We start from the raw sequence: 20830 nt of genomic DNA, 5'->3' as shown, positions 1-20830 counted from the left end.
TAAAAAATAAAGGTGTGTGAGTGACGATCAAGGTTTTTACCCCACCAACCATGACAGGTGTGAGCCAGGACCTGCTGGACGTGAACACTGCAGCCCAGTGGAAACCCATGCTCTATACTGTGGCTTTCCTGCACTCCACAGTCCAGGAGAGGAGGAAGTTCGGTCCTCTGGGGTGGAACATCCCCTATGAATTTAATCAGGCCGACTTTAATGCCACTGTGCAGTTCATCCAAAACCACTTGGATGACATGGATGTCAAAAAGGTACTGCGTGTGCACCGCCCTGAGCTGCCGGTGGCTGTGGGCGCGGGTCCTCAGGCTCATGCTCCTGCCCAGCTGGGGGATTGATCCTGTGACAGTGATGATCTTCTGTGCTTGCAAGGTCTTACCTTTATGTAACGCCAACTAGGTCACACTTGCCCCTGGATTTCAGATGAAGAAAATGAACCAATTTTGATTATCTTTGTATTTCTCAAAGCTGAGTTGAAATTACTTGCAAGGCAAAAGGGTCGAATGGGAGGGGGGAAGGGTGAGAAAACTTGTTTTTTAGAATCTTAAAAAATGAAAATGAAAGTCTAGATCACTTTTGAAGCATGTGCTTTTTAAAGAGCTGCGTCAGTATTCTGCAAAACTATCTTTTTGTTGTTGTGGTTGAAATTAAAGTATGAAAGCATATGAATGCACCAAAGGGGCCTATTTCAAATCATGAGCAGGAGCTTTGTGTAATCCTCAAGATTTGGCTATGTCATTTTCTTCCTGCACTTTTAACATTACTGATGGAGAATGAATGAATGACATCCGTGACCACAAATATACAGATGTTGCTTGGCGGGGAAAATCAGGATGAACCGGTAGTCAGTTCTACACAACTATTCTGTTGATGTCCGCAGGGTGTCTCCTGGACCACCATCCGCTACATGATAGGAGAAATTCAGTATGGGGGCAGAGTCACTGATGACTATGATAAGAGGTTGCTGAACACATTTGCTAAGGTCTGGTTCAGTGAAAATATGTTTGGATCAGATTTCAGCTTTTACCAAGGATATAATATTCCGAAATGCAACACAGTGGATAACTATCTTCAATACATCCAGGTTTGTCCACTTCAGAATTATATGCAGAGAGCAAATATATGCAGCCTATTGACCACTTTGATATTTATTTAAAAGCAGCTGCAAACACTGCTTTTAAAATAAATTTTAATGGTGATACATACTCTCACTGTAAGTGCTTTCTTCATATGTTTATAGTCACCTAATGATTAAAATGTTTGTATTTGTTCTGAGTGTGGGTTTTGTATGAGTTCCCTCCTCCCTTCTTTTTTATACCTCGGTGAGGAATATTCGTTGGGGATATGACAGACTGGGCAGATTTTGAACTAGGGAAACTATATAGATCCCTGGGAACTCTCGAGACTTCAGCTACTTGTGATAATAGGGCAAAGGCCACCTCTGGACTCATCCTGAGACACCTGGTTCGCAATCCTGGCTGAATGGATAGAATCTGAGTATGTTCAGGAACCCGCTTTGCATAGGAGCTTCCTTCCTCAGCCTGGGCACCGGTGACATTCAGGGCGGGGTTCTTCTCAGCGGTGGGGGGCTGTCCTGTGTACATTGGTTAGCGCATCCCTAGCCTCTCCCCACTAGATGTCAGCAGCACCCCCCATCCCCATCTAGTTGTGACAACCAGAAACGTCTCCAGACGTGCCAAATGTCCCCTGGGGGCAAAATCGCCCCGGCTCAGAATTGCTCTTCCAAGGAGAAATAAGATTTTGCCAGGAAGTTTGGGGGGAAAGATCTGATTTGTGTTTCAAGGTAACTACATTTTTTCTTCTCTGTACCTTGAACCCATTAGATCATTATTTAGAAATGTCTTTTGGGGCACCTGCGTGGCTCAGTCAGTTAAGTTTCTGCCTTCGGCTCAGGTCGTGATCTCCGCGTCCTGGGATCCAACCCCGCGTCAGGCTCCCTGCTCAGTGTAGAGTCTGCTTTTCCCTCTCCCTCTGCCACTCCCCCTGCTTGTGCTCTCTCCCTCTCTCGCTCTCTCTCAAATAAATAAATTAAAAAAAAATCTTTTTTTTTAAAAGAAATCTCTTTGCCTCTATCTGAGATTTATCTCAGAGTGAACAAACTAAAGCCCAATGGCCCCAAAGGGCTAAATTTATCAGTACATTTAGAGGTTCTGTGATATATGAATGTAATGAGTTTATCATATATTACCACCTCTACACTTTTATTAATTCAAATCAACAAATATATTTGTCTTAACTGTACTATATATGTCTTTAAATCATTAGCCCTGAATACAAAAGTGCCTGTGAAGATATAAATTTAGACATGCCAGTACATGCATTTATTTACATATACCTCATTTCACAATGAACTTGAGGTTGTTCATAAGAAGACATTATATAAAAAGGAATAAAATAAGAGAGGAGATTGTAGGAAAAATATGAGACAATAATAGAGTTTAGGATACAATTCACACATTGAAACCAATGTCAAATTTAGGTATATCTTTTTTCTTTCAAATAGCTGTGTTCTTCACCTGCTTGTGCTGCTTCTGATCGTCTCTTGCTGTCTGCTTTTCTCTTGGACTTGGTCACTCTTGATATTCCTCTTTTCCTAGTCTCCTTCTTTCTCCCTGGGAGAGTACAGTTTCCACCTGCCGCCTTCTTTGAGCCATAATTGCTAAAAACTGTCATTTTCTGGTACCTTAAAAACATAGAAACCATTAGTTATACCACATTTGTTTAAATGATTGGTTCGAATTAAATCAGACCTTCAGATAATGAAATACTAATCCATAGCTCCCTTTCTGTTTTGTGTTTTCTAAAACAAGACAGTATCTCTGTGACTGAATTTGCTTGAGGTGCAGAGATGTTAAGGAACCATGAACTTGTTATGTTTCTCAGTGTTCATCCTATTTCAAGCCAACTTTTGATTCTTTTCTGGAGAAATTACTGAGATTGCAGCCTGACACAAATAAGACATATCATGTAAATACTTATCTTTTTTGGTGGTGGTGGTGGAGGGGGTTATTTGATGTTATTCATTTATTTTAAAATTTGAGTATAGTTGACACACAATGTTAACATGACATATCTTAATAAAAATATTTGTTTCCTAAGACAGTATAATTTAATGGGGGCTTATGTCAGCAATCTGGGATAATCTGGGGTACTTCTTGTTCAGAGCCTGCCTACCTACGACAGCCCCGAGGTGTTCGGGCTGCATCCCAATGCCGACATTACCTACCAGAGCAAGCTGGCCAAGGACGTGCTGGACACCATCCTCAGCATCCAACCCAAGGACAGCTCTGGTGGAGGGGATGAGACCCGGGAGGCTGTGGTGGCCCGGCTGGCTGATGATATGCTGGAAAAGCTGCCCCCGGACTATGGCCCATTTGAAGTGAGTTGATGACATTCTGACAGGATGTCAGCTGTGGATGTGTCTGTTCGGTTGGGAGGAGCGAGGAGTAAGGAAGGAGGGCAAACAATGATTTTTCTGAAGTTAAAAAAAAATTCAAAAACTCACTTCCTGAAGAACCAGAAAAAAATAAGTTTTTAAATCTATAAATGTGATCATTTTGAAATGTAAACAGTAAAGAACCCTGACAAGAATGTTCATGTTCGTAACTACGTTCTAAGTGTGTACCGATGGGTTAGGATTGCTTTTCCAGAACTTTCCTTTGAGGTACGTCACATTGCCATTTGTTCGAAGGAAAGTAATGTATTTTTAGAGCAAAACACCTGATCATCTAAAAAATATTGTGTAACTTAATGCACATCTTAAAATTCAGGCCTTCCTAATTTTAGGGAGTTTGTATTTACATCATTAACTCTGCAGCTTCATGGGTTTTGAAAATTGATTTGTCTTTTTAGTATGTAAGTAACTTTTAAGCCAAATTTATGATTAGGAAAGTTCATTTTTTAGACAGTTTAGCAAATGTTAGTGAAAAGATTTACCCTGAAAACATTTTAGAATCTGGGATAAAAGCACTAGTGACTGACTGACTTTCCATGTAGTCTTAGCAGATGCCCCAGACTAACTGTCTAACACTTTTTTTTTTACCTGGTTTTCAAAAAAGAAACCTGCAGCGTTTTGTTTCTTTAGCATCTTATTATTTTCCACAAAGCAGACCATTTTTGTTGCTGGTGCTGTAGACTGAACTCAAGGACCTATTACGAAGGGAAAAATTTCCCCTTGAGAAAACTGATCACTTGTTGGAGAAAATCAATACCACTATCAGCTTTAATAAGTACCTCTCCTTATAGTATCAGGAAAGAGGTCATTCATATCTAACGGTGGTTGAAATACTTATGAAGCAATAAAAATATCTAAAAATAGAATAGCAGTTACATAAATAAACGTGCTAAGTAATGGAGTTTAGGAGAGTCCCCTTCCTCTGGCTGACTGTCAGTGCTGCCTTAGGATAAAGCAACTCAGCCCAGCAGGATAGCTGATCCAGAGAAGATGCTCAATAAATACTTATAGAATGGAAATAGGTGGATTGGTGGGTGGGTTGGTCGGTGGATGAATGGAAGGATGCTTTGATGGAAAAAACAGGAAGCTTTTAAAACAGGAGTCTGTCTTTTGATGTAGCCCGCAGAATGGTTGTGTGTGTGTACATGTCTGTGTGTGTCTGTGTGTGTGTTTGCCAGCCTTAGGCCGCCAGGCACGTGAACATTTCCTGATGAGCGCAGTTGCAATTTGGAAGGCTGGGTGATTATGGTCATGCGTTCACATTCTTCTGTGAATGAATGGCTGCATATTCTCTCCCACCTGGGATGCAAAATCAGCTGGTCCACTAACAGATGTGTCTTTTTATATTTCTTCTTTGTTTTCTGGCAGTGAAAAAAAAATTAAAAGCTTACCATTAACGGAATTGTACAATCAGGGGCCTTCTCAGCAGCCCCAGGGAACCGGTTACGTAAATATTAGTAGCTGTCACATTTTTAACATGTGCTGAATGTCTCCGTGGCAGGTGAAAGAGAGGCTCCAGAAGATGGGGCTGTTCCAGCCGATGAACATTTTCCTCAGGCAGGAGATAGACCGAATGCAGAGGCTGCTCACTCTGGTCCGCAGCACCCTGACTGAGCTAAAACTTGCTGTTGATGGTACCATCATCATGAGTGAAGACCTAGGAGATGCACTGGACTGCATGTTTGATGCCAGAATTCCTGCTCGGTGGAAGAAAGTATGTTCAAGTCCACTCCTACTCTACTTCATCACTTTAGTGTTGTGAGTAGGTGGGATTGGCAAGTGGAAAGCAGGAGAGCACAGTTTTACTTAAAAGGGTTCTTTTGTTTAGGGACTGATCCCCTGGTAGGCCTGTAGTTTTAGCTTTTAGGGAGGGAAGGAGACTATTTAGCATCTCCCACATATCAGGCACTCTCCTGGGCCATTGACATGCATAATTGCATTTAAATTTTTGCATCTGATGGCCCTCATTTTACAGGTGAGGAACTTGAGATTGGGAGACACTAAATCTTTTCCCAGATCACACACCTACCTAAGAAGTCCAGGGATCAGAATTTAAACCCAAGCTCTTGAACTTCAAAGCCTGTGTTGTTAGTCTTATAGAAGGAAGTGTTCTTGTGCACACACATGCACACACACACACTGCAAAAGTCACACCAAAGAGAAACATTTTTCATTGCTTTGTCTGTAGATATGTGAGTATGTGTATCTCCAGGTAACAAGATAATGATTTAACGGTATGCTTACTGATCATGTGCTGGTCCTTATGCTAAATGACAGATATGCTTTTAACAAATACTTGTCTACTTGGAGAAGTAAAAGGAGTACCAGACTGTCTTTGTCCAGCAGTACTTGTGTTGTGGGGGGTGGTGAAGATCTGGGGGTGTGGTGGGGAGCACCGGGGAGGGCGTGGGGCTGGGGCTGGGCCAGGTGAGGGAATGTGCAGGGAGGGCAGCATTGGGAGATGGGATAGGGTCATGCGGTGACTAGAGTCTTGGTCTTTTGGAGGCTACTCAGGTAAACGGGAAGGCGAGACCTAATAGGGTTAGAACTGACAGCCTCTTGGAAGAGACTCATTTAGCACTGAGACTCTGATATCTCACCCAGGGCTTTAGAAACCCGGGTCAGCTTTGACCAGACTCCATCCTCTCCTCACCTTCAGTGAATTCATTCCCAAGGCCAGAGTTTTCTATGGACTGACTTTCCTTGTTGCCAGTGACAGAGGGAGAACCTACCTGTCACTAGCCATTGCAGGTTCATTCCCCACCAAACCGACTCACTCACCTTGGTCAGCACCTGGAAGGCTCTGAACAAGGATCCTTGGCAGGAGGGTCCCTCACATTAATGGTTCCCTGTGCCCTCATATCAAATGCAGTATAAACATATCACTTTCAGTTAACACATCTATAAAGATAGGATAGAATGAGTTACCTGATTTTAAAATTATGATCCTTTTTTTACAGGTTTTTATTCTACTCAACTTATTGTCAGTCTTTGGAATCTCACTGTTTATAGGCAAATTAATTCTTAAGAATTTGAAATTCAAGCAGTATATATCTACACAAGTTGATCACTGCATTTATTCATACATAAAGTATTCCAATTACAGTAAAATGATATAAAATATGATTTGGAGATACCTGCCTGTAGAGTTGCTGCTAACACTAATAACATATCCATGCCAATTGTAATAATAGAAGTTCTACATGTGAATTCAGGCAGAATATTACAGGCAATGAATGCAATTAATTTGTTGGTGGTAAGGGACCTGTGTTTCCATTTCTGCTCCTTCATCAGAGGAAATAAAAGTTCATTCTCGGGGACAAGAACTTCGGAAAATAACTGTTGTTTGCCTCATTAAAAATGAGAAGTGGAGAAAGTCTTCTATGATTTATTATCCACAGAATATATTTTTAAGAGACCATGAACACATTTATGTAAATAGAAGCCTTGTTTTATGATGTAGCTGTTAAAAATGTAACCTAAGGAGAAAAAATGTATCCTAAGGAGGAAAAATAGTTGAGACCTATTAAATTTAATTCAATTAACTGTTTTAATTGCTTTATAGCAGAATTGGTAGTGAATATACTTGTACTTGAACAGCATCCTGAGTGCTAGATTGATCTGGAGTTCATGTGACGATTAACTGATTCTATCGTATCTTAATATCAGGAGAAAGAATAATTTGAAAACTTAAATGTCAGAACCGAAGGGAAATTCATGTTTTAGGGACTTTTAAATTCTAAAAGTGAATTTGGTATTTCATAATTTTTTTCTGTGCACATAGCTAGTTACACAGCAGAATTAAGCCTGTATTAATTAATTATTTCAATGTATGCATTTCAGGCATCATGGGTTTCAAGTACATTGGGTTTCTGGTTTACTGAACTTCTAGAAAGAAACTGCCAGTTTACCTCTTGGGTTTTCAATGGTCGACCCCAGTGCTTCTGGATGACAGGTTTTTTTAACCCCCAAGGATTTTTAACTGCAATGCGCCAGGTAATAGTTCTGATTACACCTGTTGTGTTATTATGATTTTCTTCTACAAGGTTTTCTTCTGTCAGTATAGTTTTAAGACTATAATGAGACAGAGAAAGGCTGTCCCTTTTTGGCACCAGAAATTACATTGTCCTGAAAGTAAATCCAGCAATTTGTTCTCAGGCTGCTAGCTTGATTTTCAAAGCATTTATTTGTTATCTTTATATTTGATATAATTTGATATTTCTTTGTAAAATACAGTGGTTAAACTAGGACGTGGGTATTGTTTATGAGAGGATCTTTTTAACTCTTAAAGTACAATTCTGCTTCCTCTGAATTAGGGTACTTTGGGGTTACACTTTCATCACTGTTATGCTCTTTATGTTAAGATAAACCGCTAATCACTCCCTCCGTCCTTTGCTCTTGTTCTTGTCCTGAGCAGGAAATAACTCGGGCCAACAAAGGCTGGGCCTTGGACAATATGGTGATTTGCAGTGAGGTCACCAAGTGGATGAAGGATGACATTTCCGCCCCGCCCACCGACGGTGTCTATGTCTACGGCTTGTACCTTGAAGGTGCTGCTTGGGACAAGAGGAACATGAAACTCACCGAATCCAAACCAAAAGTGCTCTTTGAGTTGATGCCTGTCATAAGGATTTATGCAGAAAACAACAGTAAGTTATCTCACGCATTCAGGGGCGGTTGGCGTTATCAGATTGGATAATGTTATAAACACAAGATTCTTGTTATAAAAACAAGAATCCTGAGGATTTTACTATTTTATCAGCATTTGCACTCACACCCATGTTTAACGAGTGCTTATTGACTGCTAGGCACTTTTTTGAGTGTTACAGGGGAGGCCATGGTTCTAGATCATTCTTGCCTATCTACTAAAGCAGGTAAAATATATATGGATACTCATGAATCATTAGCTGATGAGATAAGAAGCAAGTGTTTGGAATAGTTAACAGAGGGTGGGAAAGAAGGGGAGGTGAAAATGGGAAGAAGTGGCCGGGGGCTGTGTCTCAGGAGCAGAGCTGGACAGGGCCTGGAAGGTTGGATAAGATGAGATGGGACAAGGGGTGGAAGGGTGGCTTTCGAGGCAGGACTGCACAGGGCCCACTGGAGGTGCCGACTCTACCAGCTCGGAAGTTTAAGTCACATTGTGAAAGCCAGATTGAATTCAGGGCCATTTGGCTTAATCCAGTAGCTAATAGTAAAAAGCTGGATTCGTATTTCAGCCTATGAACATAATAGCATGTCTGTGAAGCACACGTTATTCCACTTTGACAAAGTTCTGTGTGACAAGTCTAAAAATACCTAAACTGGTTTCCACCATTGGCCTGATGTGCTCTGGAGGCTTTTTTTTTTTTTTTTAAAGATTTTATTTATTTATCTGAGAGAGAAAGAATGAGACAGAGAGAGCATGAGAGGGAGGAGGGTCAGAGGGAGAAGCAGACTCTCTGCCAAGCAGGGAGCCCGATGCGGGACTCGATCCAGGGACTCCAGGATCATGACCTGAGCCGAAGGCAGTCGCTCAACCAACTGAGCCACCCAGGCGCCCTGGAGGCTTTTGTTATTACATTTCACTCAGCTGTAACTACCTTTCAGCACACGTGGGACTTCTCTGTTTATCTCAATTAAAAAAAATGTATTTTATCTTTTTAATAAAAATCGCATATACTTAAGGTGTACAACATGATGATGTACACATACATATATGCGGTGAAATGATTGTTGTAAGCCTTGCACTCTGGAGGCGGCTGGGATAAGGGATCCCAAGGAAATAACTGATTTTGTGACAGAAACACAATAGATTTTTCTTTAAACGAGTAAGGAATAGACCATTTCTCTTTGAAAGACAGCTTCTAGGATCCCCGTTCCTTAGATAAATATCACATTTGGGAACACGGGTCAAGGGAAGAGAGTTTATAAACTATGAATATTTATTTTTTAAGCAAATATTTGCTGGACGGCTGATAATACGCCAGCCACTGTCCTAGGTGCAAAGGACACAATGATGAAACAGATCAAGCCCATAAGGGATTCCCTCCAGTTAGGGAGACTGACAAGTAAATCAATAATTAAAGTGGAATTTGATACATGTGAGGATAGAGATACACTCAGGATGCTCAGGGAGCCGGGAAGTAGTTCATGACGATGCCTGCGAGGTTAGTGGAGATTGCTTTGGAGATGTGCTTTGATGCTGAGAATGAGTGTGAGAGGAGTTGGAGATAGACTTTTCTCGGCAGAGGGAAATAGCATTAGCTCACTCGGTCATTCAGTGAGTATCTGTCTGGTATTGACCATCTGCTGTGCTCTACTCTGGTGCTGGGGATGCAGCAGTATCCCCATTCTTAAGGAACCCAGTGTCGAGGAGGGACGGGCAGCAAAAAGGAAGCAAATACAGCTGACCCTTGTTACTCATGGATTCTGCACTTAGGAATTCACCTGTACTTTAAATCTGTAACCCCCGAATGCATGCATGTGGCAGGTCATTTGCAGGCAGAAGAAGACTGTGACGTGCATTATGGAGAAAATACGTGTCTGACACAAGGTTCAGTGAAGCATGAGTTAAATGCCATGAGTCCAATGTTCATGAATCAACAATATATATTAAAAAGGTGTCTTTAAACAAAAACACACCTACAGTAAGGTTATGTATTGAGGGGTTGAAAACTTTGGGACCGGAGGCTTGCAGGAAACCTGCCCTGTATTTCAAAACCCTTGGAACAGTGGTTCAGTAGTTGCTAATTCAGTGTTCCTGGAGATTTTATGTACATAAATCCCATGATAATGAGAATCGACTCTAAATCCACATACTGGTTTCAGATAGTTCTTTTCTATGAAGGAAACACACACGTACTATGCTAGCGAGTGGATAGTTCAGGGGCTTGGGGAGAGGCTCACTGAGGAGAGAACACTGAGCTGAGATCCGGGAGACAGAAGGCAGCTCTGCTCATATCCAGGAACAAAGGTGAAGGTGCAAAGGCGTGAGGTAGCAGTGGATATGCTGTGCATGAGGAACAGAAAGTAGGTGCGTGAAGGGAGAGGAGCCCGTGAAGAGAGGTGGGCGTCAGAAAAGAAACAGGCAGGTGCTCCACATACCCCAACTGAATCTGACAGGATAAATGTGTCTGGCTGAGCTTAGGCAAGCAAGCTGCCTGTGGCTTCGGATTTACTGGTTCTTAGGGTGGTGTGAAGACCTGGGGCAGTGGTTATTTTATAGAAAAAATCATTAAGAGTTCTTTTTAATCAAAAGAATATTTTAGAAATTTTGCTTTATTGTATCATTCGGTCCAGGCAACACATTGCAAAAACGTTTCCCTTATAAAGTAAAAGAAGAATCTTCCTCACATTCAGTTAGGTGTTACTTTTATGTATCTTGTGACTAAACTGTAAAAATCCATTGCAACATGATTTTGAACATCTCAGCATGGTATTAATAAAATAATAATTTTATAATACAGGCCGTTCTTTATTATTTAAGAACACATTTTAATAGAACAACTGTACTCACCCTACTGGGAATTAGTCAGCAGCAGTGATGCTCATTAGCAGCAAGTTAAGGGAGAAAATAAAATAAGCAAAGGAAAAAGTGACTAATTTCAAAGCACTGAAAAAAAAAAAAGAGAAACTTTCATTCTTTTCTCTCTTTCTTTCTTTCTTTCCTTTTTTTTTTGTTTCAATAGCAGTTGATGGAAACTTGTTTTGCCAAATAGCTTTGTTGTTGGAGAAGTGTTTTTCAGTGATTGAAAAGCTAAAATTCCATTGCTCTTTTCATACTATAAATCTAATTTTTGTTTAATTTTGATAACTGAATAGGGCTCTAATTGAGCGAAAGGGGTGTAGCATCACTAATGACCAAAGGACACTCCTTAAAGTACAGTGTTTTAAAGTTAAAATTCTTTTAGTAAATTGTTTTTTTGTTGACATGAAGGGTAACTTTTATTTAAATAATTCATCATTGAACTTTCCATATAAGACTGGTTTGTTTTCAAAAAGAAGTCTAGATATTTATTTTGACTTTAAAAATTGCATAATATGTACCCAAATGCTTAGGACGTCATAAGAAAGTCACCCAGATAATGTGACGTTCACCGAAAGGGCAAAGCCTGCCACATCAACTCTAGGTCCTCTGCTCTCAAAGGAAGTTGCAAAGAAGCAGACATAGGAAAGATACGTGTCCCTATAGATTACTATATAGACAGACTGATGCTTCTTCATGAACTTCAGGGTGATAGCCAATGTGATGGGAAAATGGTGATTGGAAACTTTGGGGAACAAAGCAAGACCTCTGTGTACCTCTGGGCACTCGGTAGGGAGAGAAGGATCTCAGGGTCTCTGCAGCTAAGGAGGAAAAAAGTGTTTCTAAGATCACCCTATGACCCTCCCTGATCCAACGCTGTGCAGATGTGGGGCTGGGCGTGGGATAGCCCCATGCCGTGACCAGGAGGTGGAGGCCTCCTGACTCTTGAGCCCCATGGAATTTAAGGCACCTTCAGTTTGTATATCTGTGCACGTGTATGTGTGCTCACATGTATGTGTGTGTGTGGAAAGGAGAAATCTAACACACCTTGGGCGTCTACTGCATTTTAAGCATTATGCTATGCTAGTCATTCACATATATTGATTTATTTAATCTTTACAACAACTCTGTAAGATATATCATCCCTATTTTGTAGATGGGGAACTTAAGGTGTAGAGATGTATGAAATTGGCCTATGACTTCCAGCTACCAAAGCTGGTATCAGAATGTGGGATGAATGCAAACCTCTGGGAATTCCTGTGGTTAGTGTTCTACTGAAGACTATGCATTTGGGGAGTCTCTGTGGTGTCTGGGTTGAAGCTTCAAAATAAAGCCCAAATTAAAAATGAGGATAGCTTCTTTGCATTTTGAAGTCCTGAGTTTATTTTTCTCAGGCACCTGGTGAAATAGACACAGACTCTGCCCTGTTTGGATGAGAGCTCTCACTCCCTATGGCCTCCTTGTCTGCATGCTGCAGGCTAAAGGTGGTCACGTCCCCGGCCAGATGGCGGGGGTGGGGGGCACATGGTCTCAGGTAAAAGACAGTGAGCCAGGAGCCTGGATATTTGACTTGCACTTCTGGTTTTATCACTAGAGTAATTAGTCATGTGACTTTGGAGGAGTCTCAAATATGCTGTGAGTTGAAGTCAGACATCTAATAGTTATCTCGTTCATTTTCACATCCTCCTGCAAAGACCTAGAGGCACACGCATATTACGTTCTAACTTTTGCTGAGATTAAGGGCAAAGGCTCTTGGCCCATTCTGGCCGGGTTTGATTCTTATCTTATCACCTACAGCTTTGTAACCTTGGACGAATAGCTCACCTTTTTATGTTTTAGTTTTCTCATCTGCAAAATGAATTTCATAATGGTACCCATCCCATAGGGTTGTTAAGAGCATTGAACCCAAAGTTCTAGCACATAGTTAGCATACAATAAATCATTTTGTTATTATTGCTATTATTAATATGTTAACACATGTTTGTTGAAGGATTAAAAGAAATACATAAGAATTCACTAATCACTTAAATGTTATTCTCAAAGAGGAGTTAAATAAAGGAATGACTTAAAGGTTATATAGGGAATCTTCTATGTAACTTGGTTGTTTTGGATATTGGAAGGAACATATGATGCAATGATGTACTACCACTTGGATGAAAAATGTAGGCTAGAGAGGGAAGTGACCTGGTTAGAAAACGAAACTCCCTCAAGGTGTTTTATTAAAACCTTTCAGATCCTAAACCATGGCCTCTCACCGATTTAGACAGCCTCTTGTCTCTGCTCCTCCTTCTGGGACCCTAAGGTTTTAAACATGTTTAGCTGATTTGCTTTACCTACCTAGCATGTTTATTTTTGTCTTCAAAGTTATTTGTCTAACTAGGGCTAATGGTTTTGAATCATCTGTTGATGTGGTTGTTTAGCGTCTGTCAACACTTTGACTATGAAATGATATTTTCAGTGGCTTCTAATCCTGCTGTGGAAGTTGGCTGCATGCTGTGATTTGGGATGGGCACCTTCAGTTCTGCAGCAATTACAAATAAATAAAATTGGATAAATATGTCAGAGAATTGTTTTTTACCTGCTTATTGAAAAGAATGCTATTTCCCCTCCCAATTTGTCTTTTCTTTTGGGATTAAAATCCAAGTAGTCATATACTTCCCAAGGTGTAATTATTACAATTACATATATTTATTATTACATGTATATTATAATTACATTTGCACCAAATGTGAGACTACAGTGGGTTCCTTCAAGATTTAAAATGTTAGTCAAATTTGCATCAAGAAGAACGACAGTTAACACTTATTATATATTTACAGATCCCAGGATTAAGGGATTTAATTTTATCAATCAGCACTGTTAGTATTAACTACACTCCATGAATTCACTGCCATTCACTTACTTAATCAGAATTTTTGATATATTTGCCCAATAATTATTACTAATGATATTCTCATGGTAATTAAAAAAAATAACACCTAGACTTAAAAATTAGGTATTAAATTAATTTAGATTGGTTCTAATGATTAATTTCATGGGATTAAGCAAACACATAGGTTTAAAGTACTGTAAAGTATCTATGAGTCTGTTTTAGAACAGGGTTCCCTGACCTCGGTATTATTGATATTTTTGGTCCAGATACCCTTTGTTGGGGGTGGGGGAATGTGCTGTGCGTTATAGCGTGTTGGCAGGATCTCCGGCCTCTGTCCACCAGATGCCAGGAGCAGTCTCACGGTTGTGGTAACCAAAAATATCTCCGGATATTCACAAATGTCCCCCAAGAGTAAAATCATCGTTGGTTAAGAATCACTGCTTTAGAATATTTACTTTATATTGAAACTTAATGTATAATATCATCATGTTCAAGTGTTTAACTTCTTCCAATAAAATTAATCACAGTGGAGGTATAAAAACACATGGCAAAGCAGATAGAAGGTTTTATTGGGTCAAAAAGCGAGATCTTAACTTCTGAGAGTGGCTTGCTTTTGGAATGTATTAGAAAAAGATAAATTATTGCGCAAGTTAGTTTTGGGAACTAAATTCCACAATATGTCAACACTGCACGTAGAGTTCAGAGGTACTGTTTCCAAGTTTCAGTGCTCATGGGCCTGTATCACACAAATTCACCAAAGCAACGTTCTCCTCCTCGTTAAACCTGTTTCTGTCTGAATGTTTATGTGAGGGTCATGTATGATGTTGGCCTTCCGGAGGAACGTATGGATGGGTGCAGACACCACGTCTGTGCTGAAACGATTTTGGAAGAGAAGAGGAAATAGTGTCTTGCTTCCTGAGCCGGATGCTAGGAGATGTGCAGATGAATTACGTGGGCGGTGTAGATTGAACGAGAAGCTGAGGAAGCTAAAGTTCCAAGCTGCTCAGTGCAGGGGCTTCTTCCAAAGCCTAATCTGGTATTTGTAAATGTTTACTCCTTTTCTTAAAGCCCTGTGCCAACCCCATCTCCCGCCCCCCCCATTGTATAAATATAAGGATCCACATACACATAACCACATAGTTTTGGAAACTGTATGTTTTCATCTACTTGAAAAAGGTGGATTGCATCTCAGGGAGTTGAACTGTGCCTTGGCTGTCTGCTTCCAGCCACGTCTCTTCCTCTGCACACATGGATAGCTCACAACCCCTGTGATTTCAAATGTAGTTTAGGCTATGGCACAGAGGGTCAAAGGCAGGATTTTGAAATCATAATCTTAATAAAGTGAAATACTAGTGAGCCTTGGTGCTGGACATCTGATTAACAGTGACAGGTGCCTTGAGCCAAAGGAAAGCTGTGAGAGAAAAATGGAGAGGGTATCCATGCACAAGATTTGGTGGGGAAGTAGAGGAGAAATTGTGGAGAGGGCATGCTGAATTGATGGGTAGAAAGGAAGCAGTGGGAGGTTCATGGTCATTTCATGTGGGCAGGGGTTATTGTCAAGGACATGGGACAAGGGGCAGCGGGACAAACCTGAAGATGTCCGGGTGTTTTGTCACACTCCCTGGAAACCTGCAGTTGCATCTGCTTCACATCTAGGGACTGTCTGACCTCAGGAAGAAGCTCTCATTCTACCAAAACCTTGGAATGATCTTTTTTTTTTTTTTTTTAAAGATTTTATTTATTTATTTGAGAGAGAGAGAATGAGAGACAGAGAGCAGGAGAGGGAGGAGGGTCAGAGAGAGAAGCAGACTCCCTGCCGAGCAGGGAGCCCGATGCGGGACTCGATCCAGGGACTCCAGGATCATGACCTGAGCCGAAGGCAGTCGCTTAACCAACTGAGCCACCCAGGCGCCCCTGGAATGATCTTTAGAATGCACAAATTTGACCCTGCATGCTGTTTGGGCTGCTTAATTTTGAAATTCACCAAGGTTTTTTTTTGTGGATTTTTTTGTAGCTTTAAGAGATCCTCGGTTTTATTCCTGCCCCATTTACAAGAAGCCAGTCCGAACGGATCTGAATTACATCACCGCTGTGGACCTCAGGACAGCACAGGTCCCTGAACACTGGGTGCTCCGTGGGGTTGCCCTTCTCTGTGATGTCAAGTAACATGGGGTGTGTCCCCACCCAAAACTTCAGAAAATCCAAATTATCCTAACCTTTGTTTGTCTGTGAGTGCTGAACAATGTATAAATCAGGTTGATCATGCAGTTAATGAGCTGCGTAGGTTTTCCTACTCCTTAGTTGGACGCTTAATTCCTTTTAACCTGCTTCATCCTTAATGACCAATCCCTGTGTTTGTTGAAAAGTTATTTGGTGATTTAAAAGCAAAATTTACAACTTCCTAATGAAGTGTGGCCCGCAAATCCACAGTGATGCATTCAGGTCCAAAGACTGGGTAAGGTCAAGCAGACATTTCCTTGAAGCGATTATTCTTCTGCTAATGTGGTTCTGGTAACAGCCAGCCCTGTTCTCTAAGGTAACGTGGCAGCTTTGTGCTGATTTTGCTTCTGTGGCCTTTTGCCCTTAGGTCAGGTTAAGAGATTTGTTTTCAGGGCTCAAGCAGCCATTTGGGAAGACCTTTTAGAAAATGGGAGGAAATAGAATGGGTTAAGAATGTGAATAGATGAATAGACAATTCATGTAATCTTACAGAATAAACATATAGAATGATGTTCAACCCCACTGATAATAATGAGATACTGATTATAATAAAAAAAATTAAAGCTGAAAGTGAATTGTGGTGAAGTCTTTGTAAAAGTGGTATGCTTAGAGATTCCTAGAGCAATGGAAATCAACCCATCTTTTTGGTAAAATAATTAAATATCCAAGCACAGAAAGAGCCATAAAAATGTTCATATGCTTTGAGCCTTATCTTCTCTCCTGGAAATCTATACCAAGAAAATAATTGAAAAGGCTGAAGTGATTTATATATCAAAATGTATTTAATAACAGAAAACAGTGGGAGCACCCTACTGTGTTCAATACTAAGTCTATACTTAAGGAAGTTAGGGCATATGAGGCAGCCATGATAAACAGGATCAAACCTTTCTTAGCATGGAAATGGTAAACACGTACTATGAAGTGAAAGACATACCTCAGAAAATAACAGGTTGACTTGAAAGGGTGTAATGATTGGAAGACCAGGCAAAGAATAGAAGTCAGTTGGTGTGGGGGGATGCCACGTGGGCTTTTATTAATAAAGAAAATACTATCTGTGGAACTTTTCACAGATTCTTATTTTAAATCCTGGTTATAAATTATAAACTGCTTTGTCTATAACTTACTGACTAGAAAACTTGGTCAAAATTATATTAGAGTTGTGGTCTACAAATGATTGCTTAACTTCACGTCCGCCTAACTTCATGTTTCTGGTGATAAAGCGTTTTATAGGGAGGAAGGGCTGCAAGGAGATAGGTCTGGGTCCTTCTCCTTTTATGTTAATTATGGTCAGAGGTAGGCCTGAGGGGTTCATGTGACCCTACCCATCTTGGACGATACTCTTCATTTGAGAGCTTCTTTTGGTCTGAATTAATATATACCAGTTGATTGTGTGAAAATCGGTAAAACAATCATTTTATTTTGAAGAACAAATAAGATGTAGGAATGATGTGAATTAGTAAAAAGCTATGAATGAATGTCTGAATTACAACTGCTATTTCTTAGCCAGGGGGCAAGTGCCATTGAGTATCCAGAAATAAGCTTTCAAAACGAGGTTTCTTATCAAGTTTCTTGAAAATGCATAATTTATCTAATTTTGTGAATCACCCTGTTAGTATGTATGTACAAGTGTTTAAGACCAAAGTAGGAAAGGACACCATGGAAACAACTAGAACTTTTTAGGGACTAATTCAACAAGGAATGTCGCTGAAGAAGTGAAGAGCCAATGAAGCCCCTTTCTGCTCCACCTCCATCTCCCACCCTGCAGCTCCCACCCACTGAAAGGTTCTCAGCTTCCACTGAATGGGGTGAGGGTACAAGAGAGGACTAACTCATTGACTCTTCTGGGTGATGGAGAGAGTCACCAACTGCTTGCCTGAGGAGAAAACAACACCCAGAGAGTGTCCTGGTGCCATTGCAGAGTCTTTGTCTTCATCTCAATATTGATTTGCTTAGAAAATTACTTCAGTTTGTCTGACTCCCGTGTGTCAGGAACAATGGTGGGAAAAAATGCTCGTGTTCCCCGAATTCAAGGACTTCACATAAGAGGACTAGACACAGAGAATAAGTGACTATGCAGGTATGTAACTTTATATGATCTCCATGTATGAATGTATAATATGACACATGTGTGAGGTTCATAGAAGGAGGTATGAACATTGGGACTTTAGTGCTATGAAGGAAAAGGCCGGATGCTAGGAGAAGAGCGACAGAGACCACAGTCATTCAGGTGTCATGGATTAGCAGGCAGAAGCCACCCTACAGCGTCCCCATTTTTTATTTATTTATTTATTTATTTTATTATGTTATGTTAACCACCATACATTACATCATTAGTTTTTGATGTAGTGTTCCATGATTCATTGTTTGTGTATAACACCCAGTGCTCCATTCAATACGTGCCCTCTTTAATACCCATCACCAGGCTAACCCATCCCCCCACCTCCCTCCCCTCTAGAACCCTCAGTTTGTCCCCATTTATTTTTAACTGAGGACATAAAACATTAATAGCAGCAAGGAGCTCCCCTGAGCCAAAGCAGCTGCTGTCTGGCTTTTCCGGGTCCCCTGGTTCTCCTGTGCAGTGGGCTGCTGGTGACACTCTTGATGCAAGTAAAGTCCTTCCAGAGTTGAGACAAAAGAGAACGCTTTGCCACACTGGAACTGTCCTATTAAGCATGGGGCTTACATCACCTTTCCACTTACCTCTGTCTTCTCTGAGCTTCTCTTTGAGGGATCGTTGGCAATCATCGAACCAATTCAACACCAGCAAGGCCAGGTCCCCATCAGGGGACATGGCAAAGGCACAGCCCAGGTGTTCTTGAGCAGCCTCTCTACCATGGATGCTCTTTCCCTGCAGAGACCTAATTTGATTGGGCCCTAAGGAAGGGCAGCTCTGTAGAGGTGACATCTAAATTTAGATCTGAAGGACAAGGGAAAACATCTCTGACCTGCCAGGACTGGGGAGTCTTCTCTTGCTCCCTAACGAGAGGAAGTGAGCACCGTAAGGGTGACAAGAAGCCCAGCCTGGAGTGGGAGGGCTGAGGCGGGCTGCTTCCTAAATGGAATTTCAAACCTTGTTTGACTGCTGCCAGCTACAGAGTAGTGGCCCATGGAAATCATGTGTTTCTAAGTCACTGGAGTGAGAAGTACTTCTTAGTGTTAAATGCTATTTGTGATGGAAAAGTCTTGTAAAGAATTTGACAGTAGGAGACAGGGTGAGGCAAATCACAAATGTTATATAGTTAAATGGTTTGCAGGATTCTCCAGTATAGAGAAAATGCACAGCATCAGCAATATCTTTATCGTGATGAATTTTTGTTCAAAGGTATAGAATTATAAAAAATTAGATATGTTAGTATATACTGATAATGTAGTTTACAAATTTTTTACAGCACAAAAATCTTTAGTAATGATAAGAGTAATAAAATGTATACATGAGCAGTTTTCTCTTAAAGATAATATTTCCCCTCCCACCCCCAGATCTGCAGCATACTTTTTTTTTCCTATGTCAGGCCCCGGTGAGGTGCATAATTGCTTTTACATTTTAAATTCTTTTCTCTTGCAAGTACTTAGAGTGATTTTTAAAAATTATATTGTGTAACTGATGACTGTTGATGAGTAGCCCCCAGCAACCCATCAAAATAATGCCTCTTAAGGGTAAACAAATGGTCTACTTATATTCACAATATGATCCTCCAGATTGGGTGAATGCTTTAGAAGACCAATAAACAAATCAGTAGGTTGTGAAAAACACAAGGAAGTCTAGTAGTTTTGGCTTGTAATTTTTGTGGCATTTAGTTGTAATAATTGTTGCCGTTTATGCGTTCTTGTCAATTCACTGACATCTGTTGCACCCACCATGTGCGTTTGAAGAGTTCACATATACCTTCACAGTGAAGAATAGGAGAGAATTCAAGGTCAGCGTTAGAATCAGAGAGGAGCTTGGCTAAGACCCGGAACCCATGAACGCGTTCTTACTTATCTTAAATGGTGAGTCTCATTCTGTGTTGCACTTGAAACAAGATGAACCTGACCGAGGCAAGAGCAGAATGTGTTGTTGACCCAATCTGCCCCCGAGGGGATTTCCGGGTTCTGTTCTTTAGCCTGGAAAAACCATACAGCAGAGAAGCCCAATAGGCAGTACTTATGGGTTGGATCCTAGTCTCTCATCTAGATAAGAAGAAATGAAAATGTAGAGATTCGATGGGAAGGAAGGAACCCAAGGGTGGGAAGAAGTATCCTGAGTGGGGTGGGGTGGCAGATAAAAAGGAGGGTCAGGTTTCTTTTCGGACACTGTTAGAATGCAATTATTAGGGGCGCCTGGGTGGCTCAGTTGGTTAAGCGACTGCCTTCGGCTCAGGTCATGATCCTGGAGTCCCTGGATCGAGTCCCGCATCGGGCTCCCTGCTCAGCAGGGAGTCTGCTTCTCCCTCTGACCTTCCTCCCTCTCATGCTCTCTGTCTCTCATTCTCTCTCTCAAATAAATAAATAAAATCTTTAAAAAAAAAAAGAATGCAATTATTAGCAGTAGTAATTCTGGCGATTAAGACAATGAATGAGTAAATGAGCCTTTAAAAAATAGCTTTTTTATCCCCTGGATTTCAGTTTTCATTACAAAATGCCAGTGGTATTATGATCTAACATGAGAATTTCAGTGCCTTTAAGGGTAGAATCTGAGATTCCTCGCTCTTAGGAACACTCATCAAACCACTGTGTGAATTTGGCTAATGAGTCTTCTTCCTACGTCCTCATA

General features: G+C 40.8%; 1 protein-coding gene across 1 annotated transcript in view; it reads left to right on the top strand.

Annotated features, from left to right (window-relative positions):
* DNAH5 (dynein axonemal heavy chain 5) overlaps positions 1-16641 on the top strand; it is a 213876-nt gene extending 197235 nt beyond the window's left edge. Inside the window, exons 73-79 of the mRNA XM_034998796.1 lie at positions 58-263; positions 890-1093; positions 3194-3409; positions 4986-5198; positions 7328-7480; positions 7902-8133; positions 15875-16641. Coding sequence (XP_034854687.1) covers positions 58-263; positions 890-1093; positions 3194-3409; positions 4986-5198; positions 7328-7480; positions 7902-8133; positions 15875-16026 — 1376 coding nt within the window. The 3' untranslated portion in view covers positions 16027-16641. The remainder of the gene's footprint in view (positions 1-57; positions 264-889; positions 1094-3193; positions 3410-4985; positions 5199-7327; positions 7481-7901; positions 8134-15874) is intronic.
* Positions 16642-20830: the final 4189 nt, after the last annotated feature.

The sequence above is a fragment of the Mirounga leonina genome, unplaced genomic scaffold (genome assembly GCF_011800145.1).
Source record: "Mirounga leonina isolate KUSES-001 unplaced genomic scaffold, KU_Mleo_1.0 Mir_95, whole genome shotgun sequence".
In the NCBI taxonomy this organism is placed as follows: domain Eukaryota; kingdom Metazoa; phylum Chordata; class Mammalia; order Carnivora; family Phocidae; genus Mirounga; species Mirounga leonina.
The sequence above is the reverse complement of the archived record's forward strand: the minus strand, read 5'-3'. Positions and strand labels throughout refer to the sequence as shown.